Source organism: Chelonus insularis, unplaced genomic scaffold, assembly GCF_013357705.1.
Source record: "Chelonus insularis isolate UGA/USDA-ARS -01 unplaced genomic scaffold, ASM1335770v1 contig_17_pilon, whole genome shotgun sequence".
In the NCBI taxonomy this organism is placed as follows: Eukaryota; Metazoa; Arthropoda; class Insecta; order Hymenoptera; family Braconidae; genus Chelonus; species Chelonus insularis.
In genome coordinates, this window is record NW_023276415.1 from 785,977 (window position 1) to 803,172 (window position 17,196).

Here is a 17,196-nt window from a genome sequence, read left to right on the forward strand (position 1 = left end):
CGTTAATATTCATAAAAAATGGAAATCATATCATTTATTCATAAATTATTTTTGAATATAAATAAAACATAAGTCAATTTAATTTAACAATATGAATAATAATTTTCATTTATAACTAAATGAAAAATATAATGAATTTAATGCAATAATAAATTCTGTGATTAATAGCAGCATAATAATAGGGTGAACTTATTCTCATCCTCTAACTCTTCATTTCTGAGGTATAATTTATCATCGAATCATTCAACAATCATGTAGTTATTTATTATTTATAGAATAATAAATCCGAAGTGGACTGATATACTTATTGATCATTTTTTCGAATGAAAATCAAATTGGTTCTCGTATCTAAGTAAAAAAATTTAACAACGTCAGTTACTGGTGTTATTATATGTAAGTTCATCCAAGGAAATAGTATTGCTTTTACTAAAAAAGAGTGATAAACAATTTAAATTGAAGGGAGATAAACTTTTTTTATTTATAACAAGTAAATTTGTAACAACCTTGTAAGTACGCGGTCCAAGCGATAAATTAGAGTTTCTTTAACGGAATTCAAACAACGGAATAATTATTCAAAACATCACTAAATTAATCAATTTTTATGTAACGTAATTACGCCGTATTGATTTTTCACAATGAGTAACACATTTTTTCCATTAGCGGAGAAAGCAAACGGTAAAACGTAGGTTAATGGCCTGCGCACGTTAACCCGTCGCGTTATAAGTGATAATTTTCGAGCAATTTTCTCAATTATCCTGAAGAAGAGTTCGTTAACTCAAGCCTTTTAGAGTCTGTTGAAATGACTTCAAAATCAAATCGCGATTGAGTTCGCGTAGAGACTCAGTGTGTATCGACTTAAAACTGATAATAGTCAATAGTTATAATTCAGTCGTCCACTTTCTGGGATTTTCACCCTCAACAAATAATACAAATCTTATTTTATAAATCCGATTGAGTTCGGTAAATGATAAACACGAAATTGTGTTATGAAACAGTGTTCTACATTTAAATAAAAATGAAATTAAAGTTATTAATTAGTTTTCTTCAATTCAACGGCTATCCTTCTCTTTCATTCACCATTTCAAGCCTCTAAATTACTGTCTCTCTCTATCTTGTTTGGCATCGAAATTCATATTACAACTAGCTGTCAACAGTAAGTGTAACTCACAAATTTAACACATATTGAGTCCATGATAGCCAATCAACCTGGTCTGGATGAGGTAATCAAGTTTAATTATCTCAAATCAGCTCTTTCAGGTCCAGCTCTCTCTCTGATAGAGAACCTTCCTCACACGAAGGAATCATTCACCAAGGCATGGTCGACACTCAAATCCAGGTACGAGAATCGCAAGAGGCTCATCAATGTTCACCTGGAAAAACTCTTCAGCCAGTTTGCTGAGTCTAAAAGAGCTGCTCTTCATTCAGCCAAGATATCATCTTTACTCACCATCGTAGACAATTCATTGGACTCACTCAAGCTATTGGGACAATCAACAGAGAATTGGGATACAATTCTCATATTTCACATTCTCAAACATCTTGACCAACATTCTCGTGAGCTCTGGGAAACTCAGGACAATGATCTTGAGCGGATGCCTACGTACTCAGAGTTTCGTGAGTTTCTGCTGGCTCGGATTCGTACCTTGGAGAAACTGAAGCCACGCATCAAATCAGACAATCAACAACGCTCCTCGCATTCAACCACCAGTGAGCGTAGATTCATTTGTGACTGCTGCAATGGCGGTCATTTCATCGTAGTCTGCCCAGAATACAGGGCTTTGCCTCTTGAACAGCGATTGAGGACTGTAGACAGTAAAAAGCTGTGCAGAAACGGTCTTGGAAGACACAACACACCAGCGTGCACCAACAAGAACAGATGTAAGGAGTGCAACTCTAAACATCATACAATGTTCCATTCACTACTATTCAGACAATCATCAAGCAACAACAATCAAGCGTCTTCCAGAACACAATCATCACAACAATCATCATCAGACACTCAGCCTTCAACTTCACAGCAATGAGGAGGCGAAGCAGTCTTCGAAGAACATTCAAACAATTCACAGACATTCAAGCTTGCTGATGGACTTGCTCTGGAGGGTCAAACTGACTGGATGACCTTAGCACATGAGGTTTCGGCCTCAGGAGGGTTGAGGGTTCAGTTGGAATGGTCCAAAGGACAAGTTTAGAAGCAGCAAAATCATCTAGGACAATCAAAAGGTCAGAATGACTACAGGACAATCAATCAACATTCAACTAGTAGTGCTATCAGCACACAAAATCATCAATCAAGTGACGTTAAATCAACTCAACTCAGCAGACAATCACCGACGAGAACAATCTGCTCAAGTCAAACAATTCCAAGTCATCTACATGATCATTCAACGCTGTTAGCAACAGCTAAAGTCAGAGCCAATTCACATTCAGGGAGTTACATTGCACGAGTGCTCATAGATCCTGGATCAGAGCTAACACTAATCACTTCTCATCTAGCCAATCTGCTGCAACTGAGAAAACACCATCAGACAATCAACATAAGAGGAGTGGGCAGTTCTAAGCTCACTCAAACAAAAGGTGTAACATTCTGCGAGCTACAATCATTATCATCCAATCATTCAGTACACATTCGAGCTCACATAATGAAACAGTTGACAGCTTTAATTCCAAAAGTGCCATGTAATTATCCCAACAATCATTGGCCTCATCTCAATGGATTAACACTAGCTGATCCAACATTCAACATTCCACAATCGATAGACATTCTACTTGGAGCTGACTTTTATGGACAAATCATCAAACAAAATATCATATTTCATTCTCCAACAGCTCCTATAGCTCAACTTTCTATCTTTGGTTGGCTAATTCTTGGTCCAGTAGCACCAAATTCATCAGTCAATCACTATCACATTCATCATGCTACTACAATCACGAAGCATGAAGACATTCAAGAGTTGCTAACAAAATTCTGGGTCCAAGAAGAAGTTCCGCTGTCAAATCAACATCAATTATCATCCTTGGACCAACAATGTGAAGATTTCTTTAAATCAACTCACTCTAGACATTCATCAGGACGATATATTGTTAGAATCCCACTCATTTCTTCACCCTCAGCTCTTGGGGACTCCTATACAACTGCGTATCGATGTTTGAGGCGTCAGTTGAGGAGATTAACCAATGAGACTGAATACAGCAATCTGTACAGACAATTCATGAAAGAATACGAAGAACTCGGTCATATGAGACCTGCTCCAACAATCAATCCAGAATCTCAAGACATTCATCCATATTTTCTTCCTCATCATGGGGTATTAAGGCCAAGTAGCACTACCACCAAGCTCAGAGTAGTCTTCAATGGATCCAGCCCGACGTCAACTGGAATCTCATTGAATGACATCACTCATACTGGAACAAAAATTCAATTAGACATCTTCGACGTACTTCTTTGGGTTCGTCAACATCAATACGTATTCGCAACCGACATAACAAAAATGTATCGTCAAATAATGGTTCATCATGAAGATTGGAAGCTTCAACAAATTCTTTGGCTAGACAATCACAACAGAATCATCCCATATCAACTCACAACAGTAACCTACGGCACTAGATCAGCTCCTTATCTAGCAGTTCGTGTGTTACTCCAATGAGTAAAGGATCAAGGCCATAAATATCCAAAAGCAACTCAGACAATCATTAAAGGCAGATATGTCGACGACATATTTGGAGGAGCAGATTCTCCAGAAGAACTAATCCAAGTTGCTGAGGAATTAATCAACTTGTCCAAGGCGGGCGGCTTTCCCCTTGCAAAATGGCAATCAAACAGTCAATCTCTTCTTCAAAAAACGTCACAATCATCAGGCAATCAACAAAAAATCACCTTCGAAGACTGCACTACAAAAATTCTTGGACTTCAATGGAATCCAAGCTCAGACACATTCACATTCACATCAAAATCAGTCACTTATGAGTCAACATATTCAAAACGCCTCATTCTTTCAGAAGTAGCTCAAATTTATGATCCTTTGGGGTTTGTGTCACCAATCACAATCAGAGCTAAGATGCTTCTTCAAGAACTCTGGTTACACAACCTCAGCTGGGACGAACCAGTCCCACAATCAATCATCAATCGCTGGCTGATCATCAGAGAAGAATTCACTCAACTTCATGAGATTTCACTTCCCCGATGGATTCACACAACCAGACATTCAACTGTCGAGATTCATGGATTCTCTGATGCTTCACAGCTTGCAATGGCTGCAGCAATCTACTTAAAATTCAATTCACCGTCCACAGGGCCCAAAATCACACTCATCTGTGCAAAAACTAAAGTAGCACCAATCAAACAAATCACAATCCCCAGGCTAGAGTTAACTGCTGCGTTAATTCTAGCGAAACTCACGAAGTATGTTCGAGCTACACTCCACAGAGTGAACATACATTCAATTCACTTATGGACAGACTCTTCGATCACACATTCATGGATCAATTCAAATGCAGGACGCTGGAAGGACTTTGTCAGGAACAGAGTAGTGTAAATTCAAGAACTAGTTGCGGACGCGCACTGGCACCACATTTCTGGCAAGGAAAATCCAGCGGACTGTGCTTCAAGAGGCATCACAGCCAATCAATTAAAAGATTACTCGCTATGGTGGAGGGGACCCACCTGATTAGCTGAAAATCAAGAAAACTGGCCAGTAAATTCACCACCAGCTGACGAGGCTTGCAACTTAGAAGCTCGTCCTGGAATTTCACTCATCGCAGCAATTCAAGATACAATAATCCAATGGGACTTGGTCAACAGATATTCAACACTCAACAAGTAACTTAGAATCACCGCCTTAATCATCAAATTCACTTCAAGACTTCGACATTCTTCAGTTACCAGTCCTTTAGCATCAATCACAACAGCTGACATCGAAAAAGCGAGAATCTTCTGGATAAAGTCTACTCAAGCAGCACATTTTCACCAAGAAATCAGGACTTTATCCAACAATCAACATCTTCCACCAAACCATTCATTTAACAGACTCACAGCATACGTTGACTCAGAAGGAGTTCTACGAGTAGGAGGACGACTTCAGCATGCTCAGTTGAGTCATGATTCAAAACATCAATCAATTCTCCCTCGACATTCACCATTCACCACTTTTATTATCAGACATTATCATTTAGCCACACTACATGGTGGCACTCAACTTACACTCACAACAATCAGACAACGTTACTGGATCATGGGTGGAAGAGCTCCAGTAAAAACATTCATTCTTCGGTGCATCGAATGTGCTCGACAAAGAGGCATAAGAGCACAACAACTCATGGGCCAATTGCCACAATCACGTATCACTCCTTCACGGCCATTCTCTCATACTGGCAGAGATTATGCTGGGCCATTCACAATCAAAACATCATCAGGCAGAGGAGCCAAGACTCGAAAGGCTGGGGTCTGTGTATTTGTCTGCATGTCAACTTCTGCAGTTCATTTGGAAGCAGTTAGTGACTATTCAACTGAAGCATTCATTGCTGCCTACAGGAGATTCACCTCTAGACGAGGATTATGCCAGACAATCTATTCTGACTGTGGCAGAAATTTCATTGGAGCTGATATAGAACTCAAGAAATTATTCACACAATTCACCAGAGAACATGAGGTCATCTCTAGATTCATCATCACCAACGGCACTCAATGGTCATTCAACCCACCTGCAGCACCACACATGGGTGGCAAGTGGGAGTCAGTAGTGAAATCACTTAAATTTCATTTGACGAGAACAGTAAAAGAATCACTCTTCACGTTTGAAGAGATCACCACACTACTGACACAAATAGAAGCCATTCTCAACTCAAGACCTCTAGAGCCAATCAGTGATGACCCAGAGGACATTCAAGCACTCACTCCTGGACACTTTCTTATTGGGTCAGCACTCAACACTGTTCCTGAACCATCAATCTCAGAACCTGCACATTCAATTCAAAATCGATGGCGGATGATTCAACGACAATCACAGCAGTTCTAGTACAGGTGGTCACAATCTTACTTACAAAAATTACAAGCTATTTCTAAGTGGTTTTTCAGGAACAGAACAATTCAAGTTGGTGCATTAGCCTTGCTAACTGATGAAAGATTTCCCCCCACGAAATGGCCACTCGTGAGGATAATTCAACTACACCCAGGGCAAGATGGGCTTCCACGAGTAGCAACGGTGAAGACACCAACAACGACGTTGGTCAGACCAATCGTCAAGCTAGCCATTCTACCAATCAACCCAACTCCTAAAGCCCAGCAACAGAATCAACCAGAAGACAATCATCAACCAGTTGCTGATGGCGGGCGGCATGTTGAGAATTAATTAATTCTCAATTTTGAATTTGCCAGCTGACAGGAACTTTGGCGGCCATATTGGGACTGGGTCGATAACCAATCGACCTAATAATCAATAATTCTTTATCTAGTCACTCATTTGACTACTTTTGAGTGTCCCTTTTGACTAATGAAGTTCCTGTCGCCATTCTTTCACTGTTCTCGTTCACGTGTACACGCCATTCTCATTTATTCTTAACAAATCTTACAATTTTGAGTCAATCATCAGTACTAGTGCTAGTGTAAATCATCAGAAAAATTCAGGCTTTACTCTAAATCCATAATCAAGTAATATTTCACGATATTTCACTGTAAATTCAAGACATTTCATCAAATTCATTTTGCATTGCATTGATAGGCTAACGCCACGTGCACAATCATATTCTTGCTCAACTTGAGAAGCGTGCTGAGCTCGTGTGGGAGGTCAATAATACTGAACACACCAAGTTGAGTATTTTTTAGACATTCAATTCACATTCAGTAATTAAAATTAGACATTCAGTGATTTTGAGCGACATTCAGTCTTCCTAGTGAACAACTCAAGTTTGTCAGTGTATTTAGTGTACCTGTTAGTGCTGAAAATAAAGATATTTTATTTTGTTATAAAACCTGACTTCCGTTTGCTCTGTTCCGGCACAATCATCCCTCCTTAAACGGTTAGGTTAATTCACAAGTTGAGATTTTCTCATCAGTAGTGTTTAGATCGAGTTTAAAATTCGGAACCCTTCCGCATTGGTTCGAATTAAAAATATTAAATTATAAAAAAGTATTTGGAGTAAGTCTATGCCCATATCAAATAGATATTTTGAAATTCAATGCTACCTCACTGCTCACGTACTTATGAGCTGTTTAAAATTTTTTTTCGTTTCCTTCTGCATGAATATATTTTCATTCGATCTATTATTATGGAATAAATATAAAAATTATAAGAACGTTTAAATTGTCGTATGAAGAAAATTACATTACAAAAGTTATACATATAAAAATTTTTTTTCAATCGATGATCAGATATATTTTATAAAAAAAAAGTGATTAGGTTACATGCTTCAGACATTTCAACAATATTCAATAAACTCAAAACTAAGGTAATTTTATACTTTTGCGGTCCCATTTCCATAATTTTTTTTGTACACCCGCCGTAAAAACGAAAATTTTAGAGAAAAAATCACTCCTAAATGTTGATTTTTCGATTTTCTAGAGCCAAAAAAACGAGAGGACCGCGATAGTATAAAAATACCAAAACTATTTTGTGAATTTTATCAAAATTCCTCTTCCATAATGGTAAAAACTTCATCTTGGCTAATTAAATCTCCGGCTTAATCTGCCTCATGATCTTTTGAACTAGTGTTGGTATTTGAAAGGACAATACCATCATTGGTATATTCGAGGAAATTAGAAGAATCCGTGAGGGGGTGAGAGAAAAGAGGAGGGTAGCGCGAACGGGAGCAGCGATGCCCAATACACAAGTCATCCACCTGTAGAAGTAGTAGGTTATTACCAGCGCAGTAAAACAGAGCTCGTGAACTTTATTAATCTACACCTGGGTGATGTCAGAGCACCTAGGCACAGGTTGTAGGCCCGCAATCTTCGCAGAACACCTGTAACCTGTGGATCAAACGGATAGGGACTTTATTTTCTATTCACTCTACTTTTTTGCTTGTTTCGTTTTTCTTTTACTCTTATTTCTATCTATCTACTTTACTTCACTTCCAGGTACTTAACAATCTCTAATAATAAAAACTTTTACATATTTCAGGAAACGTCTAGCACTAAACATTCATTTTTTTCAGCTGTTGACAATATGATGGTGCTCTCCTCACGTCATAAATAACTGGGGCCACTGACCAAAGCGGATCAAACTGCTACTACAGGAGACCGAAATTCAAGCCCGCACCCGGGGCTGCAAAGTCAAAAAACGATATGTAGAACCGGGTGCTTTCGGTCTATTGAGGTTGGACTCGTAGTGATATGTCACAAGACCATCATAGGTATATTCTTCAGCAATTACATCAATATCTGCTATTTCCACCATTTGAGAAACAGATGTCGCAACTTTTTATTTCAAACATCGCGCTTTTTTTTGCCGGATCTAAAAAAAAAAAAAAAAATAAAATGAGTACCTCAGATATCTCGGAATCATGACCAAGAGCTACTATTTAGCATTCTTTCTAATATTCGCCTTCTTTCAACTCTGCGATTTTCTTGAAGATGTGTTGACGCATGTTATACGCCTCACTATCAGCTTCGTACTAAGACTTCTCCATTTCTGAAATCAAATAGTGTCGTACGAAATCTACGGAAGAAGAAATTTAAAATTAAATTAATTTATATCCATCATTTTGTTGGATTTGTGATACCAACAAATTTATTCATCACAATATACATATATTTTTTTTTTTCCTTTATGGGAGAAGGTGTCTTAAAATGTTCCGCCTTTTCCTGCACTGAGCTACGAGGCCATTGTACAGGGTCTGTTTGCACAGTGAAGGCGGTCGTCTTATGTCTTAGGTCTGCAAGTTTCCTAGGTTCCCAAGTTGCCTTGGTTCCCTTCCGAGCCCCGGAACAGTCCCTGTCGATTTTCATATAGTGGTACGAAAGAACGTTAACTTTTGCTTTTGGAGATTCTGCTAAGCCCCATGGGTCCCCTGGTTTCCTCAACCTTAGGTAGGCAAGATCTATAAGACCTGGTGCAACTTTAGAGCTCGCCCCAGTTACCAGATGAAATCGTCCTACCTTCGGAGATTCCGCTGGTTACCTCGAGGTTCCTGGTTTTCTCAGCATCAGCTTAAGATAACGAGAGAGTATGTGTGAGGAATTTTGGGGTCCACTTGTGCAGAGCCTTTTGGTCGGGTAAGGCTGTATACAATGGGGTGTCGCCTGGTTTTTTAAGGGCGTCGTAGCGGCTATAGCACTTTTTGTACTATTTAATCATCAGCACGATAGTCCACGCCTTTGACTGCCCTCTGAAAGGCCTTTAGCTCATCGTAGTCAGAGAAAAGACTATATATTTTAAATAGGTCTTGTCTCGGCCGGGAATCGAACCCGCTATCCATAGTGCGCCAAGCAGGCACGTTACTACCTAGGCCACGATGTCCGTTATCACAATATATTTACAATTGACATGTCTTCAATTTTGATTGGCATGCTTACTTTTCATAATTAATACTTTCACTGGATCCAAAAGTGTTATTTGAGTGAAATTCACTACACCGCCCATTTTCTTTCTAGGTCTATTCGAAATGTCACCACTGACAGTTATATTTATTAAAATACTCTCCGTAAAAAATTCTTATAACAGATTTCTAACCAACTGCGACAGTAAAGTCACGTTTGACATCATGTGAGCATAAGTTCCTGTGCTTATCCATTTGTCTCTTCCTAAATAAATCTGGAAATTGATTTGATTATTTGTATGATGAAAAAATAGAATAAATCGTTATTACATACCTGTTTCTTGTCCTCGGTGAGATATTCAATTGGGTATGATTCTTTCGAAAATTGCTGCCCACTTGGCTGATATTCACGTTGTGAGTTTTGGAGAGCTGTAACAAATTAAAATTTCCTATATAAAAATCCATGCTTCCGAAGGACGGAAATTGAGTACCTCGTCTCTTAGAGCATAACTCTGGGAAATTATAACTCTACTCTCTTCGCGATGGCGTTTCCCGGGACGCAAATACCTGCACCTTGAAACAGGCACCGGAATACACGTAACAAGCCCGAGGCCTTAAGACATACCACTACGAGTCCGACCTCAATTGGCCAGTTGTACCTAGTCCTACATGTCATATTCTGACTGTGCAGCCCCAGGCACAGGGCTTAAAATTTAGTCTCCCGTAGCACCAACTTTATCCGCTTTGGTCTGCGGTCGCTAACGCGTCTCGCGCTCAGCGTGTTTGGGGTGCCCATATTCAGACAAGCATATAGGGCAGTACAAAATGGGGCACGACGAAAAATAATCTGCCTCCGTGTTACGCGACATATCTTGAAGGACAGAAACATCTATGTAAACCCGGGGGCCATTCCTATATAAAAATTTCAAATCAAAGCATTTCTAAGGGAGACTTTTCTTCATTAAATACTGACCTGTTTCTATTTTTTCCCAATTTATTAAAAATGACTGCTGATATTTTAGGTTAAGCTGCATGATTTTCTCAATTTGCTGTGCTTATTCTTCAATCGTAGTGTTCAACTGCATAATTGTTTAATTATTTTTGATTTCTTCATCTTCAATTTTGATCTTTAATGCATTAATTCATTAGTTAAATGATGTACATCGTCAACATCACTAACCTCAGAAACAGATTCTAAATGTTTTGTTGGTATGATGAAAAGGCGTTTCTCCACTTGCTCTTCTAACTTTTGTAATGTAGCTGAAAATGTTTAATCCTTTGAATAAAAATATTTAGACCTCTTATTATATTTATTATATTTGTTAAGAATTAATCGATTCTCAGTTTAATGCCAGCTGATAGAAACTTTGGCGGCCATCTTCGGACTAGGTCGATAACCAATCAACCAAATAATCTATATTTCCCAATCTAGTCACTTATTTGACTAATTTTCAGTGTCCCTTTTGACTAATGAAGTTCCTGTCACCATTCTTTTTCTGTTCTTATTCACATGTACACGAATAATAATTTTTTTCTTACAAATCTTTCTTTTCTGAGTCAATCATTAGTACTAGTGCAATTCTAATACAACAGAAACATTCATCAGTTCATTCTGGCGTCAAATCGAGAAATATTTCAAGACAATTCAAAATAAATTCGAATATTTAAATTCAATTCATTTTTGCATTGCATTGATAGGCTAACGCCACGTGCACAATCACATTTTTTTTTACTTAAGCAGCGTGTTCAACTCGTGTGGGAAGTCAATAGCACCAAGCACACCAAGTTGAGCATTTTTTAGACATTCAATTAAAATTCAGTAAACGAAAATTGACATTCAGTGATTTCTAACGACATTCATTCATCTTATTCAGTGACAAAAAATTGTACAGTGCATTTTGCGTATTGTTGGTGCAGAAAATAAAAATATTATATTTTTTATAAAACCTGACTTCCGTTTGCTCTGTTCTGGCGCAATCTTTCCTATCCTCAAACGGTTAGGCTAATTCAAAAGTTGAGATTTTCTCAACAATATTCATAAAATATTATCATAAGAAATCAGTCAATGAACATTCAATAAACTATAATGAGGACTTTTATTCATTATTATTTGGATTGTATTCCTATTGTTAAAATGGAACGTTACTCCTTTTTATATGACATTGTTTAATGTTTGGTTATCTGACTTGTCACTAACTATTTAATTACTTTGATAAATATGAATACTTTTTGATTATTTAATTTGAGAATTCATTCATAGAAGTTAATATGACCAATTTATATATTGTGTAAAATATTAAGTATTTTGCTAGTAAAATTTGATGTGTTCAAAATGAAGTGTGTAACAATAATCTATTTAAATATCAATCAAGCATAAAAATGGGCCGATAGTCATCAAGATAAATCTTAACAATGATTGAATGGTAAAGAAATATTCAAATAAATTTAAAAATGATACTTAATTAAATTTTAAATCAAGATAAATATTAAAAACTCACCTTCTATGAAAATAACTTGACATTGTTGCTCTTCCATTGCATTATCAAGTTTTACTTTATAAATTTTCCATAAACTGTTTAGTTGGAAGTTCATCATATTTTTGATTTATGTCTTTTTCACAATATTTTCCGCGCCACTTTTCAATGGGAGTAAACAGATTGCTGCCCACAACTTTGATTTTAGTTTTTGGAAATTGCTTGACGACGTATTCAACTATACAGCAGACACAATACACGAAGAAATAATACAAACAATACAAATTCATACTCGCTAACAGAGAATTAATGAAAACTATGAGGGATAATATCCGATGTTTTTTTTAACAATACTTGTTTTGAATAAATCATTCCGTACGATTCTATAGATTGGAGTTCTGTGTTTCAAATGATCAACTTTGGAAGGAGATGTACATCATTTAACTAATGAATTAATGTATTAAAGATCGAAATTTATTTTGAATCATTCTAGTTGATAAATGATGGAAGAGCCGCCAAAGAAGCGATATAAACTAAATTTAAGTTTTCCATATGACTCACGTATGGTTAGTTATTTGACCCAAAGACGATGGAAGCAGAGGAGCCATAATTTTAACATAAAAATAAAGGATTGTATAAATAATGTTATCGGGTAGTAAAGGTGATTCGTTAAATTTTTTCAACATTACCGAATATTTCGATATTCACACTTTGGTTGATAGTCCAAGAACAGTATAAAAAGCACCCATGCTGGTATGCATTAATTTTAAAAGAGTTAAAAAAATTCTTTGAAGACGGTTTCTCGTAGAAATTGACGAGATGAGCATTTGTGCCAAATGTCATTGTTTGGAAATGATTTTTACTATTGTTTATTAAAAATTGAAATTTGGCAATGTGCATTTTTTTACTTTTCACTGCTTACGCAGCGAGAACCGTTCGTTTTTCCGAAAGAATGTAGATACTTTTTTTGTAGAGGATCAAATTCTCTACCAAAAAGTCTGCGAAAGCACCTGTATATCATGGGCAGGTAAAGATGTACAGCGCCGCGAAGGCGCGCTAACAATCGAGCATTTTGGGCGCTCTGCGAAATATGCCGTTGAGCGCCTTTTTAATTAACAGTTAAAAGAAAAATATTTCTAGCATATGAAAAAATTCTGGAATGTTTAGAATCGTTTTCTGAACATTTTCAAATTGAAATTTAAAAAAAAAAAAGAAATTTTTCGATTTTTTATAATATCTCAAGCATCTTTTTATTACATTATTATTACAAACCAGCTGTCACTGATTTATGTTCTCAAAAATCATTTTATAATTACTAATAAGTAATTATAAAACGTTTTTTACATTTCTCCTATTTTTTCGAATTTCTACATCATTTTTTATATTTTTTAATAAAAAAAATTAACTCTACTCACTTTTCAGTCCCACGACTGCCTGAATTTTTTTATTATAAAAATTGAATTAAATCCCATAAAATAAAAAATATCAACATTTTTTTCGAAAAAACGAACGGTTCTCGCTGCGTAAGCAGTGAAAAGTAAAAAAATGCACTTTGCCAAATTTCAATTTTTAATAAACAATAGTAAAAATCGTTTCCAAACAATGACATTTGGCACAAATGCTCATCTCGTCAATCTCTACGAGAAACCGTCTTCAAAAAATTTTTTTAAGTCTTTTAAAATTAATGCATACCAGCATGGGTGCTTTTTATACTGCTCTTGGATTATAATAAATACCAAGATAAAATTGTAAAAACAAACGATTTTGAAGCCGAATCTATCTTTGACATGGATGATGATGATGAAAATAATTGGATTGATGTGGAGGAATGACTTAAAAAGAATAATGGATACAGTATTAATTTACCACGTCAGCATTCAGAGGATATCACAACTGATATGCCAGTTATTTCCCTTCGTACTTTTAAGCGGAAGACAACAAGTTTATCCGAAAATGAAGTCAATATTGACTAGACATGATTGACCACAACCAAATATGACTTCCACTAATTACATATTGTTTGTAACAAAACGAATTTGTTATAAACAACAAATAATTGTATTAATTGATAAACTAATGCGTGTATCACACCGATTTGGATGCTTCGAACAAAATGATATTAATGATAAAATATGACTCGTAAAAATTACACATCGTTCATAACAATATCAATTTATTATGAACAATTGAAAATTGTATTTATCGATTAAGTAATGTGTATATCACATGGATTTGGATATTTCCAATAAAATGATGTAATTTCTAATGGGATATGACTCTTAACAATTACGCATTGTTTATAACTGTTCAAATTTGTTACAAACAATTTCTAATGAGAATTTCGTCGTGTAAGCACAGACTGAGTGTGCTCAGAACTATTTTTCTCTTATTATTTTCTTTACTTCGTCATGACGAACACTTTGACTTAACATTTACTTTGGCAAATAATGATCGAAATAATATATATAATATATTTATTTTTATATATTTATAATGTACGATAATGTGTACATGACGCGATTTTTTACTGATATCCAACTCATACGATTCAGGTTTTTCAATACTCTCTTAAATTGTAGCTCTAACTCTAATAAACTAATCATTACGACGCTGAGAAGATTTCCCGTGAAAAATTATCCGTAACTTAGGGATGACTGCGTGATACCTCCAGATTTTTAGAAATTTTACGAACTACACGTATGAATTATTACAAAACCATCTGGGTAAATTTTACCAAGCACGTTTAATAAAATTTTCACAACAAAAAAAAATCTTTGGCCTTACAAATAGATGAAAAAGATGTTCTTTCACTTTCCAAGTAAAAATGATTAGTTTTTGGGCGCGCCTAAAGGAGATCCAATTCAAGTCCACAATTTTTTTCCGGGCCCAGAACGCGCCCAAATCAAACCTAAAATTGTTTTGCAGGCCTGAAACACGCCTAATTGAAGCCCAAAAATATTTTTTAGGCCTAAAACGCGTCCAATCCAAGCCCAAAAATATTTTAAAAATCTAGAAAAGAAAAAAAATTGTCATAAAAACTTATCATCAAATTAACCTTCGTGCTACAAATTTACATTTGCAATAATTTATTGTCATCATTGTCGAATATGATCTTAGAAAATGGGCTTGAATTGGACGCGTTTTAGGTCTAGAAAATATTTTTGGGCTTGGATTAGGCGTGTTTTAGGCCTCGAAAATAGTTTTGAGCTTCAATTGGGAATTTTTTAGGCCTGTAAAATAGTTTTAAGCCTGATTTGGGCGCGCTATAGGCCTGGACAATATTGTAAAATATTTGTATGTCGCCATCTAATGACTATTAGACTAACGACAGTTTGTTAGTTAACAACGCTTGCTTGACGATTAGATTGTTTATAGAAACGAGGGGAGAGTTTGTTTATCTCCAGTTTTTGTCTGTGACTTGAGTTGACCGCACGGATTCTTTCTTTTTATTAATTGCTGTCAATCATTAATAAACATTTTAATTAATTTACTAATTTTCCGAAGTTGTTATTGAGTCTTATTTTACATTGGTGTCAGAAAGTGGTTCGTTTCGCGTGCCGTGAATATTGTTGTTCGGTGATTTTTGGAAGAGTATTTAAAAAATCATGCCAAAGAGTCCAAGTCGGAGACAAAATCGAGCTGGAAGGAGAACTCAATATGCTGATTGTGTCGAAGACGGTAGTAATGGAGGACTTTTAGCTTTAGAGATGAGATTGAATCGTTTGGAAGAAAGACTAAATCGTGATCAGATTCGTTTTGAAGAAGGTCGAAGAGAGACTCGAAATTTATTTGAAGAGATAAGAAATTTAATTAATAATAATAACAATAATAATAATAATAATAATAATAATAATAATAATAATAATGTCTGGCCGAGGGGTGCTCCTCTCGCTACGGTAATGGAATAAGTCCGTACAGCCAGTTTTTTTCCTCCTCACTGGTGATGGCCTTCTAGGCGTGAGGAACGAAACTACCCATCTCGGTTTCGTTAAACATCACCGCCTTTGCAGTGGGCTGACCACCCCTGCAAAGGATCTTAACAGGTTACTAATGATAGACCTGCACCGGCCCCCCACAACCGGCCCTCTTCGGATGAGGGCCACGGAACAGTTGGGAGGGGCCTTACGATACGTTCCAACAGTTATACTGACCACGGACCACCCATACAGCGCCTCAGGTGGACGGAGGAGCTGAGACGGGATTTGATGCAGTGTTGGGAGAGATGCGAGCCACAGACCTCAGGCTATGCCAGGCGCCTGCATACTCTGTGGTGCGAAATGCACCCAGAGTTACAACATCTAACGCAGGCGGCGCTCGCATCGCAGGTGCGGTATACTCAGTCTCGACGGCGGATAGAAGAGGAGTCAGACTCTGACTCTTCAGTATCAAACGCTTCAGAGACTGAGGGCGAAGTCTCACTAACACCCGAGACAGCCGCACCGAGGTGGAGCATACTCCCGTTCCACCCTTCTCTCACTGCAGAACCCCCATCTCCTCCCCCTGAGGGCACCAATCACCAGGACTTTACCAGCAGAGAGGGTAATTTTCTCCGGAAAATTACGCTCTCTGCAGAACACCTAGCTAGCGCTAACCAAGATCTCGACCACCGGGTACCAGATAGTGTAGATCTTTTTGCACTCAACAATGCAGTCTATGATGTGGCTCGAGGGTTTACTCAGGACAGACGAACACCTGTCAATCCTGAGTTAAGCCTGAAAAGACGCATCGAACAGATTGCAAATAAGATCAACAAGGCTCGACAGGGTGCATCTCGTATTCAGAGTGTGATGGATCACTTAAATACTCACAGGCCTTATACGCCAAGAATTCGGCGTATCGTGGCGAGTATCAGACGTGAACATCACACTGTGAATACGGCCGTGTTACTGATCCTAAAAGAAAGGTACACAGGCAACATAAGATCGCTAATGGCCGTTAAAAAGTCATTAGCAAAGCGGTACAAGCGACGAAGGGACAACAGATTGTTCCAATCTGACCCTTCGCGCTTTCTTAAGCCGCAAGCCCCTGTCACTTATGAGCCCCCGAGTGCAGAAAGAGTTGAAACCTACTGGACCGAAATATATGGTCGCGCTAGTGCGCTAGATGTAGACACTCCAGCCCTTCAACTTTTCAGAGAATTCTGTGACGAACATCTATCACGAATTCCTGAAGAGTTTCAACGAGTCAGTATGGATGAGATCAGGAATGCTCTAAGGGGCACAAAGAACTGGGCTGCCCCTGGACCAGATGCAAT

At 37.3% G+C, this 17,196-nt stretch overlaps 1 protein-coding gene across 9 annotated transcripts in view; it reads right to left on the bottom strand.

The window, feature by feature from the left end:
- Positions 1 to 17,196, bottom strand: part of LOC118064357 (patj homolog) — a 349,897-nt gene that overhangs the window by 39,445 nt on the left and 293,256 nt on the right. The window contains exons 16-18 of one of the 9 annotated variants that reach the window (XR_004690049.1): positions 9,803 to 9,897; positions 9,089 to 9,743; positions 8,476 to 9,014 (exon numbers count right to left, since the gene is read on the bottom strand). The exons of 6 other annotated variants lie outside the window; for them this stretch is intronic. Coding sequence is in view for 1 of the 3 variants with exons in the window: in XM_035078876.1 (XP_034934767.1) it covers positions 9,803 to 9,897 (95 nt within the window). In the remaining 2 variants the exon portion in view is untranslated. Of the gene's footprint in view, positions 1 to 8,475; positions 9,744 to 9,802; positions 9,898 to 17,196 lie in introns of all 9 variants that reach the window. 2 more of the 9 variants (XR_004690048.1, XM_035078876.1) reach the window with 2 other exon arrangements.